Source organism: Ptychodera flava, chromosome 13 (genome assembly GCF_041260155.1).
Source record: "Ptychodera flava strain L36383 chromosome 13, AS_Pfla_20210202, whole genome shotgun sequence".
NCBI classification, from domain to species: Eukaryota; Metazoa; Hemichordata; class Enteropneusta; family Ptychoderidae; genus Ptychodera; species Ptychodera flava.
Window position 1 is genome coordinate 27,541,383 of NC_091940.1, and position 22,064 is coordinate 27,563,446.

General features: G+C 40.3%; 1 protein-coding gene across 1 annotated transcript; it reads left to right on the plus strand.

The window, feature by feature from the left end:
* The first annotated feature begins 341 nt into the window (after positions 1 to 341).
* On the plus strand, positions 342 to 9,077 carry LOC139148037 (uncharacterized). The gene is made up of 7 exons (XM_070719304.1): positions 342 to 838; positions 1,689 to 1,796; positions 2,710 to 2,868; positions 3,243 to 3,356; positions 3,923 to 4,081; positions 6,219 to 6,529; positions 7,785 to 9,077. Exons 1-7 carry the CDS (start codon positions 646 to 648, stop codon positions 8,001 to 8,003), a joined length of 1,263 nt encoding a protein of 420 aa, XP_070575405.1. The 5' UTR covers positions 342 to 645; the 3' UTR covers positions 8,004 to 9,077.
* Positions 9,078 to 22,064: the final 12,987 nt, after the last annotated feature.

The window sequence follows — 22,064 nt, forward strand, 5'->3', positions numbered from 1 at the left end:
AGAAGGAACTATCACCTTGTTGTAATGCTTTTTTGTATCGTATTTTGCTTGTGTAGGTAGACTTTTATATAGCACGTCATTTGCATGCGATTTCGGATATGAAATATTTCATAGGCGTAACGCCAGTACTAATTTATGAATTTCTCTAATTCAATTATGTTGACAATATTCTATTAAATTAAAATCTAAAGAAATGAAGAGTATGATCAACACACCTTTCTCACAGACTAAAACCTTCTTTTTACCTATATCAAAAATAAGGCGTCATCTGTTCATGTCATAGGCAAAATCGGTGATTGCACTTTAAGTCGTAGAGGGCGCTGCAGAAAGCAATGCTTCTGTTTCCATTCGTGACAGAACGCCTGAAAAGGTGACAAGGCGGAAGTGCCTCTAATAACGAACATTTCTGTGTCGTGGTGTCAACAAGGACCAACATTTGTTACTGTGCTGGAATCATGAAGGAATCGGTGAAGTTAAGCATCTTGTTGTCGCTCTCGCTGTTACATTTTACCGTACAACAGCAAGCGCGCCGATAAAACCGCTCAGTGCTTTGACACCAACTGTTGTTCAAAGTGCAAGAATGATGAGAAATGGTGTTCCTACACTTTCTTTACACCGAGGCCGGAAGGGGATACCTGTCTAGCTATGAGTGCCACCGTCCGGGACATGATGCGCCTGCAGACCGAAAGCGAGGGCTTGAAAGCAATGACTGTCGAATTACAAGAGCAAGTAAAGGAGCTGCAGAGTGAAAAGAGTGTTATGCGAAAGGAGCTGGAAAAAATCAGCGCCAAGGCAGGAAAGCGCAAGATGATCGACGACACTATCGTGTACAGTAGAGGTAAACATAATATCAGTGAATGTATACGGATTTTTTGCCATTCATTCAATCGTCGCTTCTTATTTATATGTTTCTGCATACCGATTTTATGCGTCATTACTCTCTTCATTTAATATGTTGCACAGCTGCCAAAAGGTTACCAGTTAAGTGCGGAGGTCATGCAAGGGTAAAGAACACGCCAACTCAGAGTGAGGCCGGACAATTTTCCCTTGAATTTTCACATGGAAAATATTTAACCATTTAATATGTCAGTGCGGACACTATCTCTGTAATGCCGTTGTATCTTTGGCTCCTTCAGACGATAGAGTTGCCTACAAGCCAGTTTTTTTTCTGCTAGAGTGCGTGTATGACCTCTCTTTGACCCACAGTATTTTACAAATCATTCCAAAATGGCAGTCACGTGTAATTCACGCAAAAGGCATGCACAAACAAATATTCAGAGAGACAGACAGACAGACAGACAGACAGATAGACAGACAGGTAGACATACAAACAGGAGACACAAATTGACAGAGGGGAGAGGGGAGGCGTATATAAAGACATATTTACATGTAAAAATTGTGAACTAGTAATGAAGAATATGGACATTCCCTATATGCACCGGTGTTTGAAAACATGAACACAAGTTGAGCAGGGACATACGATTTCGTAGCACCTAGGCTGGTCTTTAAATTGTATTTGGCGCAACGTTGACGTAACGTAGCATAGTTGACACTTAAGGTCAATCATTATAGCCAATAGCAATTTTGTGTTCGCTTCGCGTCACTCATAAGGGAAAAAACCGTATGTGTAACTTGCACGGATACACACATCCGGACAATGTGATTTCTTTGTCTTTTCATTTCTACAGACGGATGCCTGTCTTCCCCCTGTCGCTACGGAGGTACCTGTGTGGAAATAGGACACGGCTATCGCTGTCTCTGTCGCGACGGACGGAAGGGAAATGATTGTCGAATTCGTAAGTCTTCTCACGGGCCTTGCCATCGAATATTCTCCAATTCCAAGTTGTCCTGCTATTCAGTGAGTCTGCGGGTTACGGCAGGTCACATGAAACTGCCTCGATTCCCTTGATGGTGAATGAAGGTTGGCGACTGCTCTTGGGTAGTGCAGTTTTAGAAAATTACATTGACCTACATGTAACAAATGGAATACGGAAAATGTAATTGCAATACAAATTATCATTTCCTTGGAACGTTCGTAAAAGACTTGGTACAAAGAACAATTCCAAAAAAGAGATTAAAAGTTAGTTGTCACAATGGTAAACTGGGAAACTTATGTGTTGCTTCATACAAAAATCGATAATAAAAAAAATGCTGAGTCGGCAGTTTTTCCGAGTGCTTTATATATATATATATAATATATATATATATATATATATATATATGTGTGTGTGTGTGTGTGTGTGTGTGTGTTTGTGTCTGTGTCTGTGTCTGTGTCTGTGTGTCTATGTATGTGTTACGCTTCGTCACTGTGAATACTTGGTCAGCGTCACACTCGTTTCTACATCTGAAAGTCGTTTGTAAATGACTACTTTGAAAATCTAATCTGAGGGTGATGGCATTTCTTCATTCTTAATCTGCTTTGTACTTTTTCGAAGGCCGAAATTTGTCATAAAAATGTGAGATAAAAAAAATTCAAGGATGCTATGTGTAATCCTAGAAGATGTGTCTTCAAAAAATGTATATTACCTACAACATATTCAGAAACTGGAAAATGGAAATATTTGTGCGTGGTCGCGTTCCTTAAGATCTTGCACAATACTTACTGCATTTTGTTCTTCTTCATGAATCTGTGGGTCAAATTACAAATCCTTTATTCTCAGTGGTACAGATTATTTTGGAACACAAACTACATCTACATTTCATTTTCAGCACCCGGTAAGGTCGCTTGCTGGAGGGCGGCCATGTGTCTGTCGTGTAGTGATGACGTAGTTAGCACCTTCAGCGGTTACGCCGTCTGCTGTCCTTATTGTCGGCGTACGACTGAATACATTGGCATGGGTGGCGTACCCTGCCTTTGTGATGAAGAAGGTAACGTGCATTGGAATTTTCTTGACGAATTTATAAATATTTATAACCTTAGCATGCGATACCTTCTCAGACAGTGAAGAAGTCGATGGCCGAGAGAGAGAGAGAGAGGAGAGAGAGAGAGAGAGAGAGAGAGAGAGAGAGAGAGAGAGAGAGAGAGAGAGAGAGAGCAAGCATCAACAATTCGAAAGACCTGATCAGTATAGTCAAATACTAAATCTTCTGATGAATTCAAACGTATAGTGAATCACTGTATAATTGTTACTGTTTAACAAAAGCTCTATACACACTTTCAAATATTATTTTATTTCTAACACCATTGTCCGTAACGTATATAAGAAAATGGGATACTCACAGCATATCATGATTTTTTTCAGACACTGACGAGTGTTTGTCTTCTCCGTGTCAAAATGGCGGAACATGCCAAGACTTGATATCCAGCTACCGATGCATTTGCCCTGTTGGATACAATGGTACCAATTGCGAAATAAGTATGTGCTCAGGCTTTATGAATTATGTCGCACAAGTTAAACATTTGTGGAGCTTTGTATACGGTCACTCTATAATGTTAATACATGTATTTTTGAGATGTGAATTGCTTATAAGTCATTATTACGAATGACTTCAGATTTGATAAAACGATGATCAAACGATTCAAAACTCTTCTTGTAATCTTCTGTTGTGGGAACTACACATTTACACCGACTTCAAGTTGAATATGATCTGCAGCATTCAGAAATAGTTCTTAAAGTCAGGCTGACAGGCGCAGCAGCGAAACCTAGGTTCTTCCCCAGATTCTGAAACACTACACTTCCTAGGCTACGAAGCAGAAGAAATGGTTCGAACCACAGTTCTGTGGGAGGAGGAGGAGGGGAAAGCGAACGAACTCACAGATTCGATTACCTAACAATTCCGACTTCTGTTGCTAGACATGTCACATGTGCCATAAACGAGTTTAATCATCTCATCTCTGTACATTATGGAAACTTCTGTAATATTACTTATTTCGTCAACTATCATCATATGGAGGTATGCTAAAGGTGATTATTTCTTGCAGATACTCGAAACCCTCCAACGCCTGACCCGCTGTGTTACGGTGAAGTAACGGATACTTGTGACGATTGGGTCTGTCCTTACGAAAGAAGCATCGGACAAGAATGCGTCGGTGGTGTGTGTGAGTGTCCCCATCCTGACTACAATACATGCACGTGTCTCCGTAAGTACATAAGTCTTATATTAAAGGTGTGTCAACACGGGGCATGTTCGATACAAAATCTGTGTACTTCATCTTGTGTAGATATAATACTGTATTCTGGTCTTTAAATTATGTGCTTTACCACAGACAAATATGGACAGACTGGAAACGCGGCATACATTTTGTTCCATGATCTTCTCGGTAGACAATTGGCTTTTCATATTAAAATGAGCTTCAAAGGTGTTAAACTTTTTGGAGGCTTTGTTTGTAGTTGATAATTACACGAGATTATGCGAAAAATACGACGAGATGGCATCGTACTGCCAGTCGCGTAGCAACCATAGTTACTTTGTAAGCTCTCAGGCCAGAAACACTGCTTCACGCCAATCAAAACATAAACACGCCAGCAGTTTCATAAACATGTCCTTCCTTGACGCATGTGTAAAAGACGGTATGACTGACCGTAAACCATTGAGTAAAACCAGACAGTATTGATAAAAGACTTTCAAATTTGGTTCAAACACGCTCATTATATATTCATGAAATATGAGAGGAATTTTTAAAACGGTAAAACTCACTTTCCTGAAGCTCAAAATACTCCCGTTTTCGCCAGCACGTCAATTCCGCTCGGCACTACACGACAACAACAACACAAACTTTGCCGAACATACTTTCGCTTAACAATTGGCGAAAGTCCGAAAATTACCGAAGGATGCATGGTCGGCACTCTTCGGAAAAGAGAGGCGAGAGCAACCTGAGGCGAGGCGAACATGGATGGGTTACGTAACCGCTTCACGCCTTAAACACTACCCGTTGCGAGTCTGTTTGTCTATGTTTGTCTGTGGCTTTACTTAGGTTTATCGCCGAGGATCGGTAGCACCCAATTCATTTACCGCATGCAGAAAATATATATTTAAAATCAAAGATGTTGATGCACGCAAGTGTGAACTTTGTCTATCTAATCTTTCCCTTTCCCGCAAAGCATAGCAAAAGAAAACAGTCTATATGTCCTGAAATATTTAATACTTTTTTTTCCAAGTTGATGTTGGTTGAATATCACAGCCGAGCCAATTACTTCCTCTCAAGTTCAAACCAACTACCTGTAATAACAGCATTTCTGCTCTTTCAAATTTGGTGAGAATAAGTATCCGTATAGGTCCATCGAAAGATTTGGAAGAAATAAATCACAAAACTATTAGAACCTTTTCGGAGACGATTTAACGTTCATCAAACGTTGAGCACACGATTGTGTACTTTCAACCAATTAAAGACATGCCATTGTGAAAAGGGGTGATGCGCCACAAGATGTTTAAAGCCCATCAGTTAAAGAGACTTACTACGTTGCTGGCTAAATTAGTCAAAGTGGTAGCCTTCCACAAGAGAATTTGATATCAGTTACGAATGGATGATATTAATCGGAGTGGGTAGTAAACACTGTGGAGACACAGTTCAGTCTTTAGTGTATACGCTTTGATCTTTAATTCATAGCTTTGTTGTCAGGCGAATCCCTGAGTACATAGCTCTACCCTTAGTCGTTGTAAACTATAGTCTAGACCCTGTACCCTAATTTCTTTAATCCCTTTTCTGCCCAGAGAGTTAGTAAAGGTCATGAACACAAACAAGTTCTTGTCTTTTTGTGTATGAATGTATTTCCATCTTTCGCTTTGTTAGCCGCAGAGGCTCGCGTTGAATTGCATTCGCTCATGGTTATCACATTTGACATTGCCACAACCTCCCCGCTTCCCGCACTCCAAAGGAAAAGGGCAGATTTTATCGACTTTTTTTCGCTTTACTCAGGTAAACTATAAATGTGCCCACACTTATTAGCCTTGTTTAACTTAACAGTCAGCCTGCATATACATGTTTACCTGTTTTTACCTGTTCAAACAATGCCAGTTTATGTATCTAGGTCAAGTAACTTGGTAGGCCGTGAAAAATTATTTTTATTCTTAAAGGTGGTAGATTTTTAGCAGCCTTATCTCTGAGAAAACTTACCAACTGGGCACTAATTTCAAAGGAGAACAAAGGATTTAAATCACATAAACTGTCAATGTCAACAACCATCGATTCGAGAGCCAGGGATTGGAGACTGTTCCTTTAACTGGCAGTGCTTTTATGCTGATACAGAACTAACATACTTTCCACTTTCCCACTGCAGCAAACGTGACCACCTGCACCATTGAACAGACCCAGGGCGATGCAGGCGATGCTGTAGCTTCGCCACGATTTACTGGCAAGACCGAGTCGGGCGCCATTTACAGTTGCCGTGCCAACAATGAGAGATACAACGTCATAGTCATCGCCGTGAATAATGGTGTATACAGTCGCCATGGATGGCCATTGATGCCAGTCAGAATTATCGGGACTGGAAACGGCAAGGACATTATTCTTGTCTTCTCCAGTGTCTCCAACGTCATCTGGAACGTGACCATTTCCGACCCAGGCGTTACTCTTGAGAAGGCTATTCTGGTAAGACAGTCCTATTTCTGGTAGTGCAATATTTAGAAACACAAACCACGTACGGCAAATTGAATTTGCGGTGTGCTGGTTAGGGTGACACACACATACACACACACACACTCTCTCTCTCTCTCTCTCTCTCTCTCTCTCTCTCTCTCTCTCTCTCTGGCACAGCGATACAAGACAGTATTGTATTATGATTTTTTGTAGGTTTGCTAAAACAGTGCAAACCGTCCTGATCAATCAGAATGTAGCATACAACGCTTGCGTAGTGCAGTGAAGGTCACTCCATTGACTTCCATGTAGAAAAAACAAGAAATGCTGTTGTAATATTGTCATTCCCTAAAATAACGACATTCTGAAAAAGAGTTTTCAAAATATTGTCGGCTTCTGAATTTGACAACCTCAACGGGGAAAACTTTCCTTACTTTGCAAACACCTATTTGTGTACATCGACACTTCTCGAAGCCCCTTTTATTTGGAGAGATGATTTTAAGAAATGTCTGCCAAAATGAATAGCCTGATGCCTTCTGCCTTTGTGGCGAATTTAGTTCTCTAGTAATGAGGGCTGCACAAAATCAGGGGCAAGATTATGCCAGGACACCTAATTCTCATTTTCGTATCTAAAACTTCTTTCAAATCATATGCACTTATCGACAAAATAAGGGACCGTCGATAATAAAAGCTGACGCACAAGAAACGTAATCCCTTCGTCTTACTTGAAACCCCCCTAAAAACGAAAGTTCTTGTGCGAAATCAATTTTGTATTATGATGCCGTTTCTGACAATGCCACACGCACCTCTTCGATCCGCACGCCCATGAAAAAATACCGGAAGGGCACATTAATTAATAAACCTCCACTTTACGCGTTTCACTTTTTAAGACAGAACATTTTAATGTATTTCGCACGTAGGAAAATGTTTCACGTACATGTTTCACGTTGAAAAAGCATACAGGTTTTTATTTCACATATATGTCTTTTCGTTGTCTCTTCTGTCTCCGTATTTTGTGGTCATTCTGTTCTCGATGAACACGAAGGTAGTTTTGCGTTCTCGCTGCAAAGTCGCACTTCAAAAACAATATAAAATCCTTTTGAGATTTTGACGCACACAAAACGAAATGAGCTTTTACCCCCTAACGAAAGAATTACGTTTGTCGTGCGTCAGCTTTTATTATCGCCGGCCCCTAATAATAATCCTCTTTTGCCGCAATCCTCTACCTTAAATCTTAATAATGCAAGCATACCTTGTTGACTTAACACAGGTTTCGAAAATCATGGATATCACCAATATCGAGTACTTGGTTGGTTCCATTCGCTCACTGGAGGGAATATATCACAAAGTATATGGCTTCGGCGATGACAGGAGAGGCTACAACACCGTGGGCTTGCTGAAATATCTACACCAACGCTTTGGGCCAATCACATCATTCACGGGAACAAGTTCGCCAATAGGATGGGTGGTCGATTTAGATAAGATCTGAGCGGTTTACCTTAGCACCAATGATATTATTCATACGAATATGACAACATTGACATTTAATACTCCGAACTGTGCACTCTCACGTCAGTGTTGCAACACATGATTGTTTACCATTTTCAATTTTGATGAACAGCTCAAACTTCAAATTGACAATTATTGGCTCGATATTTAGGCATTAAAGTTACAGCTTCGGCAAATTTTTCACAACTGTATCAAACAGCCTGTAATGTCACCTTCTATTCATTATGGCATTTATTTAGTCAAGCTCTTTCTTCCACTCGCCCAGAGCATTCAGTCAATCCTCTCGCCATCTATGTCGCTCCTTAAAGGTATACTGTCACCTGTTCCAATTTTGCCACAGTTACCATGGAAAGAGAAAATCTAACCCATCACAGATTTTAAGCGGGTGGCCGCGTTTTAAAAACAGCCTCCTCACATGGGCATTCTGAATACCACGGAACGCCCCCGGCCCCTTTGACCATATATGGGCATATTTAGATTATAGGTGACTGTATACCTTTAAGTTCGGCTAGTGGACTCTACTTGTTCTTCTCGTCAGAGAGTGAAGCAACCAGTGGTCCTTTGTATCACGGAATTGGTTTAAAGTCTTCGGTGGCTTTTATCATAGCTCGTCCATATCTTTTGCAGTAGCTAAGCCCGGAACACCTGGCAAAATGCTTGATATACGTTCAGTATATTTACGTATTTTGACGTATATAGAACACAATATATGCATACGTAACGTATATCTTTGTATGTGAAACATTCAATCCGTTGATATGCGTCGCGTATATCTACACAGATCATGAGTATACGTAATGCAGATCTTTGCATACTAAGTGTACACTTTAGTTTTGCATTTTATTAGTATACGTACGTAATGTACAGAATCAGTATATGTGTATATATTGTTGTGTATCAAGCATTTTGCCCAGTGGAAGATGGATTGAAGTACAAGAACTTGCACTTGAATGCCTCCGAGAGTCTAATTATTACGGAAGTCGCAAAATTGTAGTTGCACTCAAAACAAACGCGGATGAGTGTCATTAAAGTGTCAATGATGTTCATCCCTGCGAAGGTTGCCACTCGGCCATATGTGCATTCAATATGGGAAGACATTTGAGTAAATTAGCGAGACATAATAACTTTCTTGATATATGCGAGAATCATGCAAGAATTTATTTTTCTCACCATCATTCCGCGAGAATTGTGATTTCTCGCAATCAGCCTGCAAGAAATGCATTTCTCGACATATGAATTCACTTCAGATTGAATCCTTACGACCAATCTGAATTCTATTTCTCACAATAAAATACTTTCTCGCAGGTTAACCGCGAGAAATTACAATTGCGACTGCCTAATGACGAGAATTCTAATGGCGAGAATTTTATTCGTCGCAGATTCATGGCAAGAAATTGCGATTCTCGCATAATTAGGAAAAGTAAATTTTCGCATATGGAGAGAAAGTTTCAATTTCTCACCATGTTCTCTTAAGTCTTTCCATAGCAGTACAGTTTGTAATATATAGGTAATTGAAGAATATAGACAATCAATAAGTGAAAAACCTTTAAAGGAAAACTAGGCAACTATTGGTTTTAGGGAACATCGTTAATAATCAAGCATTCCTTGTGAATGGAATGTTCCATATTTGACAGGGTTAAGTCTCTCTCTACAAAGTAGCCTCTTAGAGTATATTATGAAGTACAAGCCAATCACTGACACTGGTGAGTCGATATTAAGCAAACGTACGTACTCATCCCGTTCAAAGTGGCTATACAAACACTAGTGAATTTTAATTTAAACCTCTTCACCATATTTCATGCACTAACTACGGCCTCTTCAGAATAAGTATGAATCAGGCATCCGTTTTTTCCCCCCGTAATAGCAGTACAAAAACTTTAGGCCATTCCATTTCACTCCTGTGATAAGTTCTCTGACATCTTCTCGGCAAATTGTACATCTAAAGAAAGTCACTTATATGAGACGCAGCCTTCATGACGTAGCTCTTGAAGACAGTAGGGCCGCAGTTATTATTATCCAATATATCGGTCATGACTTGTCAATTTCCGCAATGTACGTCACGTGATATGCGTCATTTGAAACCACGCCACAGTAAGTGAGGCTACCCACAATTCTCCATGATCCGTACACACGGAGATCACTCACTGAACTGAAGCAAATTTCTTCTGTACACAGAACAGCTTGGTCCATATTTCGAAATTCTGGGACCACAGTTTTAATAATCATAATTCTCTAATTTCTCACTGTGAATAATGAGAAGATCAACCCCTTTTCTGCGGAGGAGATAGCAATTTTGTGATTTTGTCAACATACTTTTTTGACAGCCATATGCAATATTTTCAAGGAAACTAAGGGAATAAGTTGCATCTGTGTTGGCTAAAGAAAGGGTATTGATTGTTTGAATGTTTGTAACAAAGGAAATTTGCATATCTGACAGGTAGGATGATGAGACCATCTTAGTTGCTGATAACTTTACGTTGACAAGTGTACAATTTTTAGCACCTTCAAACATCGAATTCTTATTCAATTTACTCCTAATTTTTAAACATGATCAATAATTGTGGACCATAGTTTAAATCAATAATTCTAAAATTAAATTTTAAGTTTCAAATTGTTCAGAAACTGATAAAATTGAAGAAGCCTTTAGCAAATAATGTCTGAGCACACAAATCTAGGGGAATTGTGGGTAGTCTCACTTACTGTGCACCCGCGAGTCAAAGTACGTAACCCTGCGATTTGGCCTGATGGTATACTCAGTTCCGCAGCTATTATTACTTTCAAGGGACACAGTCTTTATTACAATTATGGGTATTCGACCAATAGCGATATATGAGAAACTTAATGTACCGCACATGCTTTAAATTCTAAAACGTTACATTGACGGTGTTCAGTTTGAAAAAAAAGGGTGCACATGGCGATCAAGATTGTGCCATATCTTCATGCGAAACATCAATAACTAACATCGTTATATGTAGGGATTAGCCGAAAATGCAAGTGCGAAAATCAATTATAGGAAATTAGCTATTTGCCGAAATACCGATATATTGATAAACCGATTTCAACTAGATATATCGATATCACGAATTGCGAATATTTCTATTTCTCACCTTTTGTATAGACTTCATCCATCCTTATGGATGTGGTCTCGAGTTTCAAGACAATCAGATGAAAATGATTTAGGCCTAATGATATATGCATAGAAAATGAGCAACAATTACGTCTGCAGTGCCATAGGATTACATGATTGATAGAAAACTCTGTTCTTCCATTGTAATTTTCAAGAAACTTGGCACATAGCCAAGTCAAAACAGACCAGATTTCAATATGCTAGATATTAAGATAAACCATACACATCGAGAACCCCACAAACGGTTTCAAAAATTATGTGAAAAATAGGCTTACTCGGGATTTTGTTATGTTATTGACACAATTAAAGACCTAAGTTATATTTTTAAAACTAGAGCGGTGACCTAATTTTTATTATATACTTTGAATAATCCTGCATAGGAGAATCTGCGTTCTAAAAAAATGACATTTACACTTCACTTATTAAACATTCTCAAGGACAAATATTTATGCATATTACATATTTCTTGCAATTTCAAGTCGCTGTCTTCACCTCTGATATCAAGTTTACATGCTGATATACCACATGATTTTAAAATGCTTATTTGTTCATATTGAACTATAATCAACGGTCACACGACTACAGTGTCGTCACTTTAATGGAGTCATTTTTTTTCGCATCATCATCGGTGTCAAGAGAAGGAGAATGATACTTTTCCCGTAATTTGATTAAAATCAGATGTAGAGTACGGCGACATCTTCTTATGCGTACGCGGTATCGTCTCGCTGTCCGGGTCTCGCTGTCGCCTCTCCCGTAGCCTGTAGGGATCGTGATACTACAATGTCTCCTTCCCGGGGTCTCCTTGTGAGTTCCAAGCACTTTCTAGCACGTCTGTCTTGGTTTTTACGTTTACTCTTAGGTTGTGAGCGTCCAAAACTCGTGTTACCGCGGATTTGAAATCTACCGCTAAACCTGGTCTCGGAAATCTTGGTCAATGACGTCGTTGATATGACATCATCATTGACCTTCGCCTTACATATTACAAAAGAATGACATTGCTAATACTCATGCGCCTTTGTTATGCAAAGTCGCTAAGTAGTTGTTGTTGTTGTTGTTGTTGTTGTTGTTGTTGTATTTGTTGTTTCTTTATTCCTCCTCAAGACAGAGAAGAGTTACAACACACAAATAAACTCATACAAATACAAAATAAATGAAGAAAACTAAAGAGGTAATTACATTTGAGATCATTCGTTCAGCTGAATAAGCTAAAATGTTCAAACATCTAAAGCTCCTTTACATCAAAAAGATATTGATAAGTTATCCTTTGCGATGTACATTTTGTTTACCACATCGGACGCTTATCAAGCATTCAAGCACGCACTTATAAAATCAAAGGCAAGTTCTTGGAATATTTCGTATTCTGGTGGTTGTTGAAAGTTGTGGTTGTTATCTTGTAAAATACATGAAACACAAAATATGTTGTAAGAAACAAAGTGCAGTGGTGAAAAGCATAAATGAAACGGAAGTAAGAGCACCGCCACTGTTTGGAGTGTGACGTGCTTGGTGACGTGCTTAGGCATCACCGAAGGAAAAAAGGTGTCAACTTAGGTTCTACCACAGTCCCTCTGTTCAACCATGTCCTTTGGTGGTATAACAGAAGACCTGGTTAAATAGTGCTTTTTATGGAAAGCCGTTCGGGACCCCCGGCGACAACAGTCAAACCAATGCAAAATTACATAGGAATGCAGCGGCGACAACTGTTACACAAATCTGGCAGTACAACTGGCGACAACAACACAATTTTGACCGGCACCGACAACTCCAGAGCCGACAACTGTAGAATATCACCCGACACCTACAACTTATCACCCGACACCTACAACTTAAAAGCCGACACCTACAACTACAGCTGGCTCACTGGCCCGGCAGCGGCAGCGCTGTTCATTTGGAAGCGCCTGCGCACTTTGATTGTTATGGAAAGCCGTTCGGGACCCCCGGCGACAACAGTCAAACCAATGCAAAATTACATAGGAATGCAGCGGCGACAACTGTTACACAAATCTGGCAGTACAACTGGCGACAACAACACAATTTTGACCGGCACCGACAACTCCAGAGCCGACAACTGTAGAATATCACCCGACACCTACAACTTATCACCCGACACCTACAACTTAAAAGCCGACACCTAACTACAGCTAGCTCACTGGCCCGGCAGCAGCAGTGCTGTTCATTTGGAAGCGCCTGCGCACTTTGATTGTACTCGATGCCGCTGGCGACAACTCCAGTCAATTCAAGCGGCGCCTACAACAGTGCATGCAGTGGTTTGTTCATTAGTAAACGCATGCGCACAAAGTTGTACCAAAATCCGCTGGCGACAACTCTTGGCACTGCTTGCAGCGGCGGCGACAGTGCTGCTCATTGGTAGGCGCATGCGCATTTACATGATACCAAATGCCGCTGGCGGCAACTCTGGGCACTGCTTGCGTCGGCGGCGACGGTGGTGCTCACTACCAAACACATGCGCATTTAGATTATACACAAGACCTACCAGTCTGACAGTGCTGTATTTTTTAATTGTCAGTAATGCAGTTGTAATGCCTGTTTGTCGCTTCCTTTTAAAGGGAAACCTAAGTCTAGCGACATTAACCGTTTATCCCTTCCAAAATCACCCTTGAATAAATGCAGCTCAATTTGCAACATAATTGCACGCGCTGACGACTACGGAGCGACGAAAAGAGAAGTTGAAGTAGACGACATTTATGAAAATAAGCTCGGAATCCCATGGGCGCGAAAGGGCTCATGGGAGAAGCGTGCGTGACGTCATCGGCGATACAGACGATTGCAGCTTGCAGCTGGAGGAGTACCGTGAACAGTTCAGCGCGTTCGTAAGACGACTCTGGAGAGTTCGGACAGCGATATTTCTGACATCGAGTATTACTTTTCCCCGACTGAAATCAAACCATACTAATTTGAACCAAGATATGTAATAATGGGAAAGCATTTCCACACATCGTTCATAATTCCGCGGAGGGAGTCACTGTGCTTGTACTGACCCCGAACTGGATTGGAGACACTGAGTGACTCTGCGATCCTTCAGCGCTACGTTTCTAAAACAGAGTTTTCTTTATCAGTCGCTTAAAATTAATTTTTGGTTCGTGAATGATACGTAAGTCGAGCTTGGCCAGATCTTTAAGGTTGCGAAATCTTCGATATATATCGGAAAATATTTATTCGCAATTTGACGAATGTATAGTGTCGTCTTTTTTTTCGAAATTGGTGTCTAAGTCAGATCTACAAAGTGATGAAATCTCCGATATAATGGATATTTGTCCGCTATTTAAAACAAGAGTATCGTCTATATTGTTGTAAAGAATGTATTTCATACAAGACCAGCCAAACTCTCGATGATGTCCGATATGTCCTCTGTTCAAGTCCCGATCGCCAAGTAAAAATGTATTACATGTAAAGAATGTAATTCGTGCAAGGCGCTCCCCAACTCACGGTGATATCCGATCGGCCCTCTCGACGAAGTGGAAATTTAATGAAAAAAATCCTTTACATGTAAAAAATGTATTTCGTGCATGAATAATTCTAATAATGTAAAATATTCAGTATTCTTGACTATCGGCCACGGATGCTATGAACTAAGAGTCGGACAGAGGTGGTCGGGTGGTCAGAACTGTTAGGCACGTCGTGAAATATCCGATATACATAGGATATTTACCCACATTTTGACAAAGTATCGTCTAGTATCAGAGTTAATGTCCAAAGTCGCCGATATTTATCGGATAAATATCCGTGATTTCGCAGACCGGGGTCCAGACACTTCGCACCAAAACCAGTTCGCCCCACACGACTTCGCCCAAAGTATAGTACCGTCAACTCGTCCTGAAACAACGATGTTACGACGTATCATAAGGTTGTTTTTACCTACAACTTGGAAGCATTAACGTGTTAGGACATTTTGGCTACCACGAACCATTTATTGTTGCATGAAACCATAAACGATAGAATAAGAAAAAAGAAACACGCAAATGCTACAACTCAGGTGCCGTGCGCGGAATTGCACGATGTCAATTTTGCGAAATGCGTACACTTTCAAGATTTCAGTATAGTACCAGGATGACAGGAAGGTGCTTATTTTCAGCTTTACCAGTTAGCGATAAGTTTCGGGCAAAGTGGTTTGGGGGACATGACTTTTGGGGCGAAGTGGTTTTGGTACGAGGTTGTTTTGGTGCGAAGTGGTTTTGGTGCGAAATAGTATGGGACGAGATGGTATGGTGCGAAGTGGTTTTGGTGCGAAGTGTCTGGGAACCCGAGACCCAGCGTGCCGACACCACACAGTGCACGTAAATCTAGTATCGTCTGGTATCGATATCGATATTAGCCAAGGAGTCCCGGCTATTGATATTTATTGGGTAACTATAATATCGGCGATTTCTCAGACCCGGCGTGCCGATCGAGACACATCATTCTCGACCGCGGGCCATCCGGGTACTTGCGGATTCTTACGTCATTTTTGCGTCATAGCGCCGTTTGAAGTTCGAATTTTTCAACCACTAAAGAAATATTCAAAGTTTCAATATACATAAATGACATAACTTTTAGTTCCGCTTTTTTCCACACAATTTCTGTATCATTCGCTCTTCTGTATCGTCTGATCTCTCATCTCTCATTCCCTCGTCGTATGTGTTTCACCTACTGACGTCACTCCGCGGTCGAGAATAGGCAAGAAGTCATTCCAGTATCTTGTTGTAATATCAATATTACCAGGTATAGTCACGAAATTGCCTATATTTATCGGGTATATAAGGGCGATTTCGCAGATCCGGGCTGTCGAGATGAGAGACGCTTTGTGTAGTTTCGTCTTCGGATTTTAGAGTCCCGAAATCGCCAATATTAACATTTAGGCCTATCTGGTTAAAACCGGCGATAGTAGGCTGACTCAGCTTGTCAAGATGACCGCATTGTGTAGTATCGTCTTGTATCGGTATCAGAGTCCCGAAATCCTTATAAAACAATCCTCCTGAAAGAAGTAGAACATAACTTGTATCTTTTGGAGATTTTAAAACTCGCCCGACTTTCTTTAGTCACTGTCTTCGAAAAAGCAGTTCTGTGGGACGACGATAAAAGCTGACTCCGTTTGTTCTTCTTGAGTGATTTTTGCACTCAACTGAACAACAGTTAATCATTTTTATGCTACTGAGCATTAAAGAGTCGTAACGTGCAGAACTGCACTCCTGCAGTCATAGACTCCAATGCTTTGGTAAGCGGTCACACACGTTCTTGTATCACCGATGACGTCACGCACGCTTCTCCCATGAGCCCTTTCGCGCCCATGGGATTCCGAGCTCATTTCCATAAATGTCGTCTACTTCAATGTCTCTTTTCGTCGCTCCGTAGTCGTCGGCGCGTGCAATAATGTTGCAAATTTGAGCTGCATTTTACTCAAGGGTGATTTTGGAAGGGATAAACGGTCAATGTCGCTGGACTTAGGTTTCCCTTTAAGGTCTATCGTGAATATTAGGAACTGTCACATGCATACTTCTCTCACTCTCTCTCTCTCTCTCTCTGGTCCTTTTTATCTATAGTAAGATTGGTTGTTTAACTTTTATTGTAATTTATATCCATAAGGGGATACGATTTCAATAAAGATTTTACTTTATAAACTATCGTTGCAGTCTGGACGCAATAGCTGAAAACGAAGTTAAACATTCTTAACGAATGAGTAGGGTGAAATTTGAATCCGTATGGGGAATGATAGGGCTGTGTACTCACAATATATATGTTGCGCATCTGAATGTCTTTCTCAGGTATGATTTCGTATCCCAAATTTACCTAGCAATATTATACCAAGGCTCTAACACCTAAATTTCTAGTAGTTTGTCTCCACCAAATATTTTCGAAAAATCATGCCGCATAGCTAGCGAGCGATAAGGGGAACACCATTTGATTCTTGGGGGGTATGGAGGATTTTGAGAAAAAAAATGTCGCCAGGTGAGATAGAAGAAAAAAAATTGATCCTGTCATGGCCTGAGAAAAAAAAATTGTCATAACAGACAGAAGTGAAAATTATCAAAATTTGGAAACCCTGTTCTCATGTATTCTTTGCGGGCGCGCCGCCATAGGCGGCGCAACTGTTTTTACCACAAGCAATTCTTTTTTTTTTCCCCAGCACTTGTGATATAAACATGCACTACATAGGTCTACTTTACACCTCAGTACACTCAATGTTTTCCTTCCCTTTTCTGACCCAAGAAATCATATTTCAGCATTTCTGTTGCAATATCTCAATGGCATAGGCACTATCTAAAGGGGACTTTTTGACTTCTGTAAATTGTGAAAATTTTAAAACACAAGACAGGATGACGTTCACCGATGTAACCTTTGACCTAACACGAGACTCAGCGTGTAGAACTTGCAAGCTTGAAAGGCAAAGGAGCTTTTCACGAAATTCACGGAAGTTGCAAAAAAGCAAGCCAAACTAGCTTCCAAAGGCAAGAAGAAATAAAGATTCTTTTCTAACAAAACCATCCGGCCTTTTTCAAGGCCATCACATCCTCCAAAAAGAGAACTACCCTTAAACTCAACCATGTGTCCGCCACCGCACACACCTAAACATAAAAAAGCAAACAGAAAATTCAACAAACGAAATAAGGCTTCTCAATCAAAAAAAGCGAGAAGCCAGAATCGTAAAAAAAGACACATTGCCCGTAAAAACAAACGAAAGGTCAAACAAAACAAAGAACTGAGAAAGAATCTCAGATTCATTAAAAACCTTTCAAATCAAACTTTAACAAATGTTGAAATCAAAGCATTAGGCAAAGGCTTGAAATTTATTCCCACTCCAAAATGCCCGAACAGAAAACCTCTTGTTCGTGGCATGAGCATATTTATTCGCATCATGAGATTGCGTTACATCATGAGAAACAAACAATCTAACAGACATCCGTTCAAAGATAAATCCACGTGGACACGTCGAACGACGGATAATCACAGACTGGAGAACTATCTCGAAGCAACTAAAATTGAGATAGCGGAAATTCCTTTCAGAATCCATATCAAAGTCAACATGACTAGAGCTGAGAAAACTGCTCTGAACAATCTGTCCAAAAACAAACAAATCACTGTAAAGCCCTTCGATAAAGGAAGAGGGATAGCAATTGTGAATACGACAGATTATTCTATTCTCCGATATGCTCGCACATGCAACAACAACATGGACTTCATTGAAAAGGTCAATTTTTTCACACGAAAACTTCAACAACGAAATTATAGAAAAAAAAGATATATCTCATATCAAGAAAAATGTTAATCTCACAAATCGTCAACGATACCTCACCGATAAAGATAAGGGGAATGACATAACAACAAAACTGGTTTACACATCGACCTTCAGTCCATTCATCAAAACTAGTCAAATCAAACAATGTCTAATAAAAAAGATGGAAAATAATAGAAGCCGATCAAACACTGGCCAAAGTTTTTCCAGAAAAACCTATCATAGCATACAAAAGGAATAAAAACATAAGAGACATCCTCGTTCAGGCACAAATCAAGCACGAGGATAAAATAAACACGAACGGTCTGACCAACAAACCACTCAAAGTTCAGACCACAACATAACCATACTAGCATCTCTATTTGATGAACAATCGCTACTATCAAATTAACATGTGGGAAAACAAAACAATTCGAGCGACTAATGAAGGAACCGCACTCTGGTTCCGAAACACATAGACGGTTCTTTTCCTCGGGACCCAGATCACATGACAAGGGTTAAAGCACTATCGATTCACCGATGTCTCGCCTTGTTTCCCCATATCATTAAACCACATTTATCGATTCAATATACCGCATCACTATCACACATGTCAAAGGTAGAAAATAATGAGTGAAGTTGCTCTCATTTTCTTATATGTTTAACTTCGTTTTCAGCTATTGCGTCCAGACTGCAACGATAGTTTATAAAGTAAAATCTTTATTGAAATCGTATCCCCTTATGAATATAAATTACAATAAAAGTTAAACAACCAATCTTACTATAGATAAAAAGGACCACAGAGAGAGAGAGAGAGAGAGAGAGAGAGAGAGAGAGAGAGAGAGAGAGAGAGAGAGTAAGAGAAGTATGCATGTGACAGTTCCTAATATTCACGATAGACCTTAAAAGGAAGCGACAAACAGGCATTACAACTGCATTACTGACAATTAAAAAATAACAGCACTGTCAGACTGGTAGGTCTCGTGTCTAATCTAAATGCGCATGCGTTTGGTAGTGAGCACCACCGTCGCCGCCGCTGCAGAGCAGTGCCCAGAGTTGCCGCCAGCGGCATTTGGTATCATGTAAATGCGCATGCGCCTACCATTGAGCAGCACTGTCGCCGCCGCTGCAAGCAGTGCATGCCAAGAGTTGTCGCCAGCGGATTTTGGTACAACTTAGTGCGCATGCGTTTACTAATGAACAAACCACTGTTGTAGGCGCCGCTTGAATAGACCATGTTCCGAACCGCGCGTGACATTCCGAGATATCGCGAGAATATGTGGTTCGCAGTGGACGCGTTCTCGTAACACAGGACAAACTGCGTAAAACAGGACAAGTCGCTAATTACGTTAAACACTGCATAAAATATATGAAGTTGCAACCTTTGCTCAGTTCTGCACTTTTTCTAGTTCCATACAAAGTTTGACTTGTATTACTAAGCTGGAAACCTGTTTCTACGGGCATGTATTAAAGTCTCGCGAGATCTCGCAATCAGCGGAAAATCGTCTATTGACCAGAGTTGTCGCCAGCGGCATCGAGTACAATCAAAGTGCGCAGGCGCTTCCAAATGAACAGCGCTGCCGCTGCCGGGCCAGTGAGCCAGCTGTAGTTGTAGGTGTCGGCTTTTAAGTTGTAGGTGTCGGGTGATAAGTTGTAGGTGTCGGGTGATATTCTACAGTTGTCGGCTCTGGAGTTGTCGGTGCCGGTTAAAATTCTGTTGTTGTCGCCAGTTGTACTGCCAGATTTGTGTAACAGTTGTCGCCGCTGCATTCCTATGTAATTTTGCATTGGTTTGACTGTTGTCGCCGGGGGTCCCGAACGGCTTTCCATAGCTTTTAAATCCAATTCGTCTGCACGTCAGTGTCAATAGGTAGGTTTTTCCAAAGACAGTAGAGGGACCCCCTCGACTGTTTGTTGTTTTTATAGACTGAGATTCAAGTCACTCGACATTTGTCTCATCGTAGCTGTGATGTCGCAGCGGTATTTGTGGCTTGTATCGAACGCGCTCGGGTCATTGAGGTCATCGCCACAGTTCCTGTGGCGATGGCCCCAATGACCCGATCGCGTTCGATATACGCCACAAGTACCGCTGCGATATCACAGCTAGTCTCAACGAAGTTTGGCGTACACTGATTCAAAAGTTACTGACTCGCCAAGTCTTAGCCTATGGTTTCGCGATGATTATCCCCACCATCTTGGCGACAGTCAGCAGATCTTATTATGTTGTGATATTGATATCCCAACAGACTTCGGGGCAAGTCTAGTATATGCCCTTTTGCAGGTTGCGATCTAGCCAGAGATTGAAATGCAAGGCGTTAACACTTATCTGCATGTACATGTACCTTGACCTGGTTTAGTGCTGACTTTGTTGTATATTGTTATTCAAGGGAAAAAGTCGGCCATTTTTCATGAATTTTGTTTGATACGAGATACTACTTATATTGTTTGACATGTTGAAAGATACTGAATGAATGGGTGACCATGCATATATTTGACTCCGGTTTTAGAATTAAATGAAACCATCGCGAAAATGAATAAATGGTCATGACCGTGTCTAAAACCGGGGTCGAATATATGCATGGTAACCCATTCATTCAGTACCTTTCATGATATCCAACAATATAAGTAGTATCTCGTATCAAACAAAAGTTGATGAAAAATGGCCGACTTTGTGCCATTAAAGGCCGCTACGGGTATAAAAAACCGCATAACTCAGATCCATAAGCGATTTGAGTGACAACTGGTCACAATTCAACTTAGTGCTCGGTGGGAATCACCTCAACGATTATATATATATATATATATATATATAATATATATATATATATATATATATATATATATATATATATATATATATATTATATATATATATATGTATATATGTATATATATATATGTATATATATATATATATATATATATATATATATATATATATATATATATATATATATATAAGCACAAACATTATCAAGGCATTGCTTGCTCGATGGATCCGGAATAACTAGCGATACAACAGGCAATATTTATTTTCGTGTCTACATTTAATTAAGAGATAAGCTTCATTATCAGTTGGTTTCAATATTTATAACAATAAGTATTTCAAATTAATTTCTACAGAGCCGTATCAGTGATGCGAAAACAAATTTAGAATAACATATGTCGAGTGACATTAACATCGTCCGAAAATGTAAAGTACTAACTTATATGCATCCACAGGTTTATATCTTTACTTGAATGTTAGTGACGGTTCATACAACTGAAAGAAATATTTCAAGTCTAAGATCATGAGTTTTCCCGATTATACATCTTAAATTTTACTTGTATTCCTCTTTCACAGATCACGGCCAACATCATGAGCTACAAAACTTTTACAACATCTGCAGGGCCGATCGCGATCCGAAGTTTCCGTGATGCAGACGAGGGCGCCGCCAAGAGATTGTTTATGGCCGGTCAGTTGGAACAAGTCGGGGACATGTACAGGGATAACTTACGAAATACGTCATTTTTTATTGTTTCATTGTCCGTTCTTCTTGTTGTTACGTGTATTTTCCAGTCAACACTTGTGATACTTTCCACTGTGGTGGTCCTGCTATTTCTACCTTACCCTTTATCTTGCTTCTTCATGAACAAGTACGTAACTGGTCGACTCAAGGGGGACCTGCGAGACATCCGGGCATATTACACTGAGAAATCCCGAAGCCACA

Coding starts and splice junctions, on each gene's coding strand:
- LOC139148037 (XM_070719304.1), top strand. CDS start 646: ATGAGTGCCACCGTCCGGGACATGATGCGCCTGCAGACCGAAAGCGAG. Junction 2,869..3,242: donor CTGCCTTTGTGATGAAGAAG/GTAACGTGCATT, acceptor GATTTTTTTCAG/ACACTGACGAGTGTTTGTCT. Junction 4,082..6,218: donor CAATACATGCACGTGTCTCC/GTAAGTACATAA, acceptor TTCCCACTGCAG/CAAACGTGACCACCTGCACC.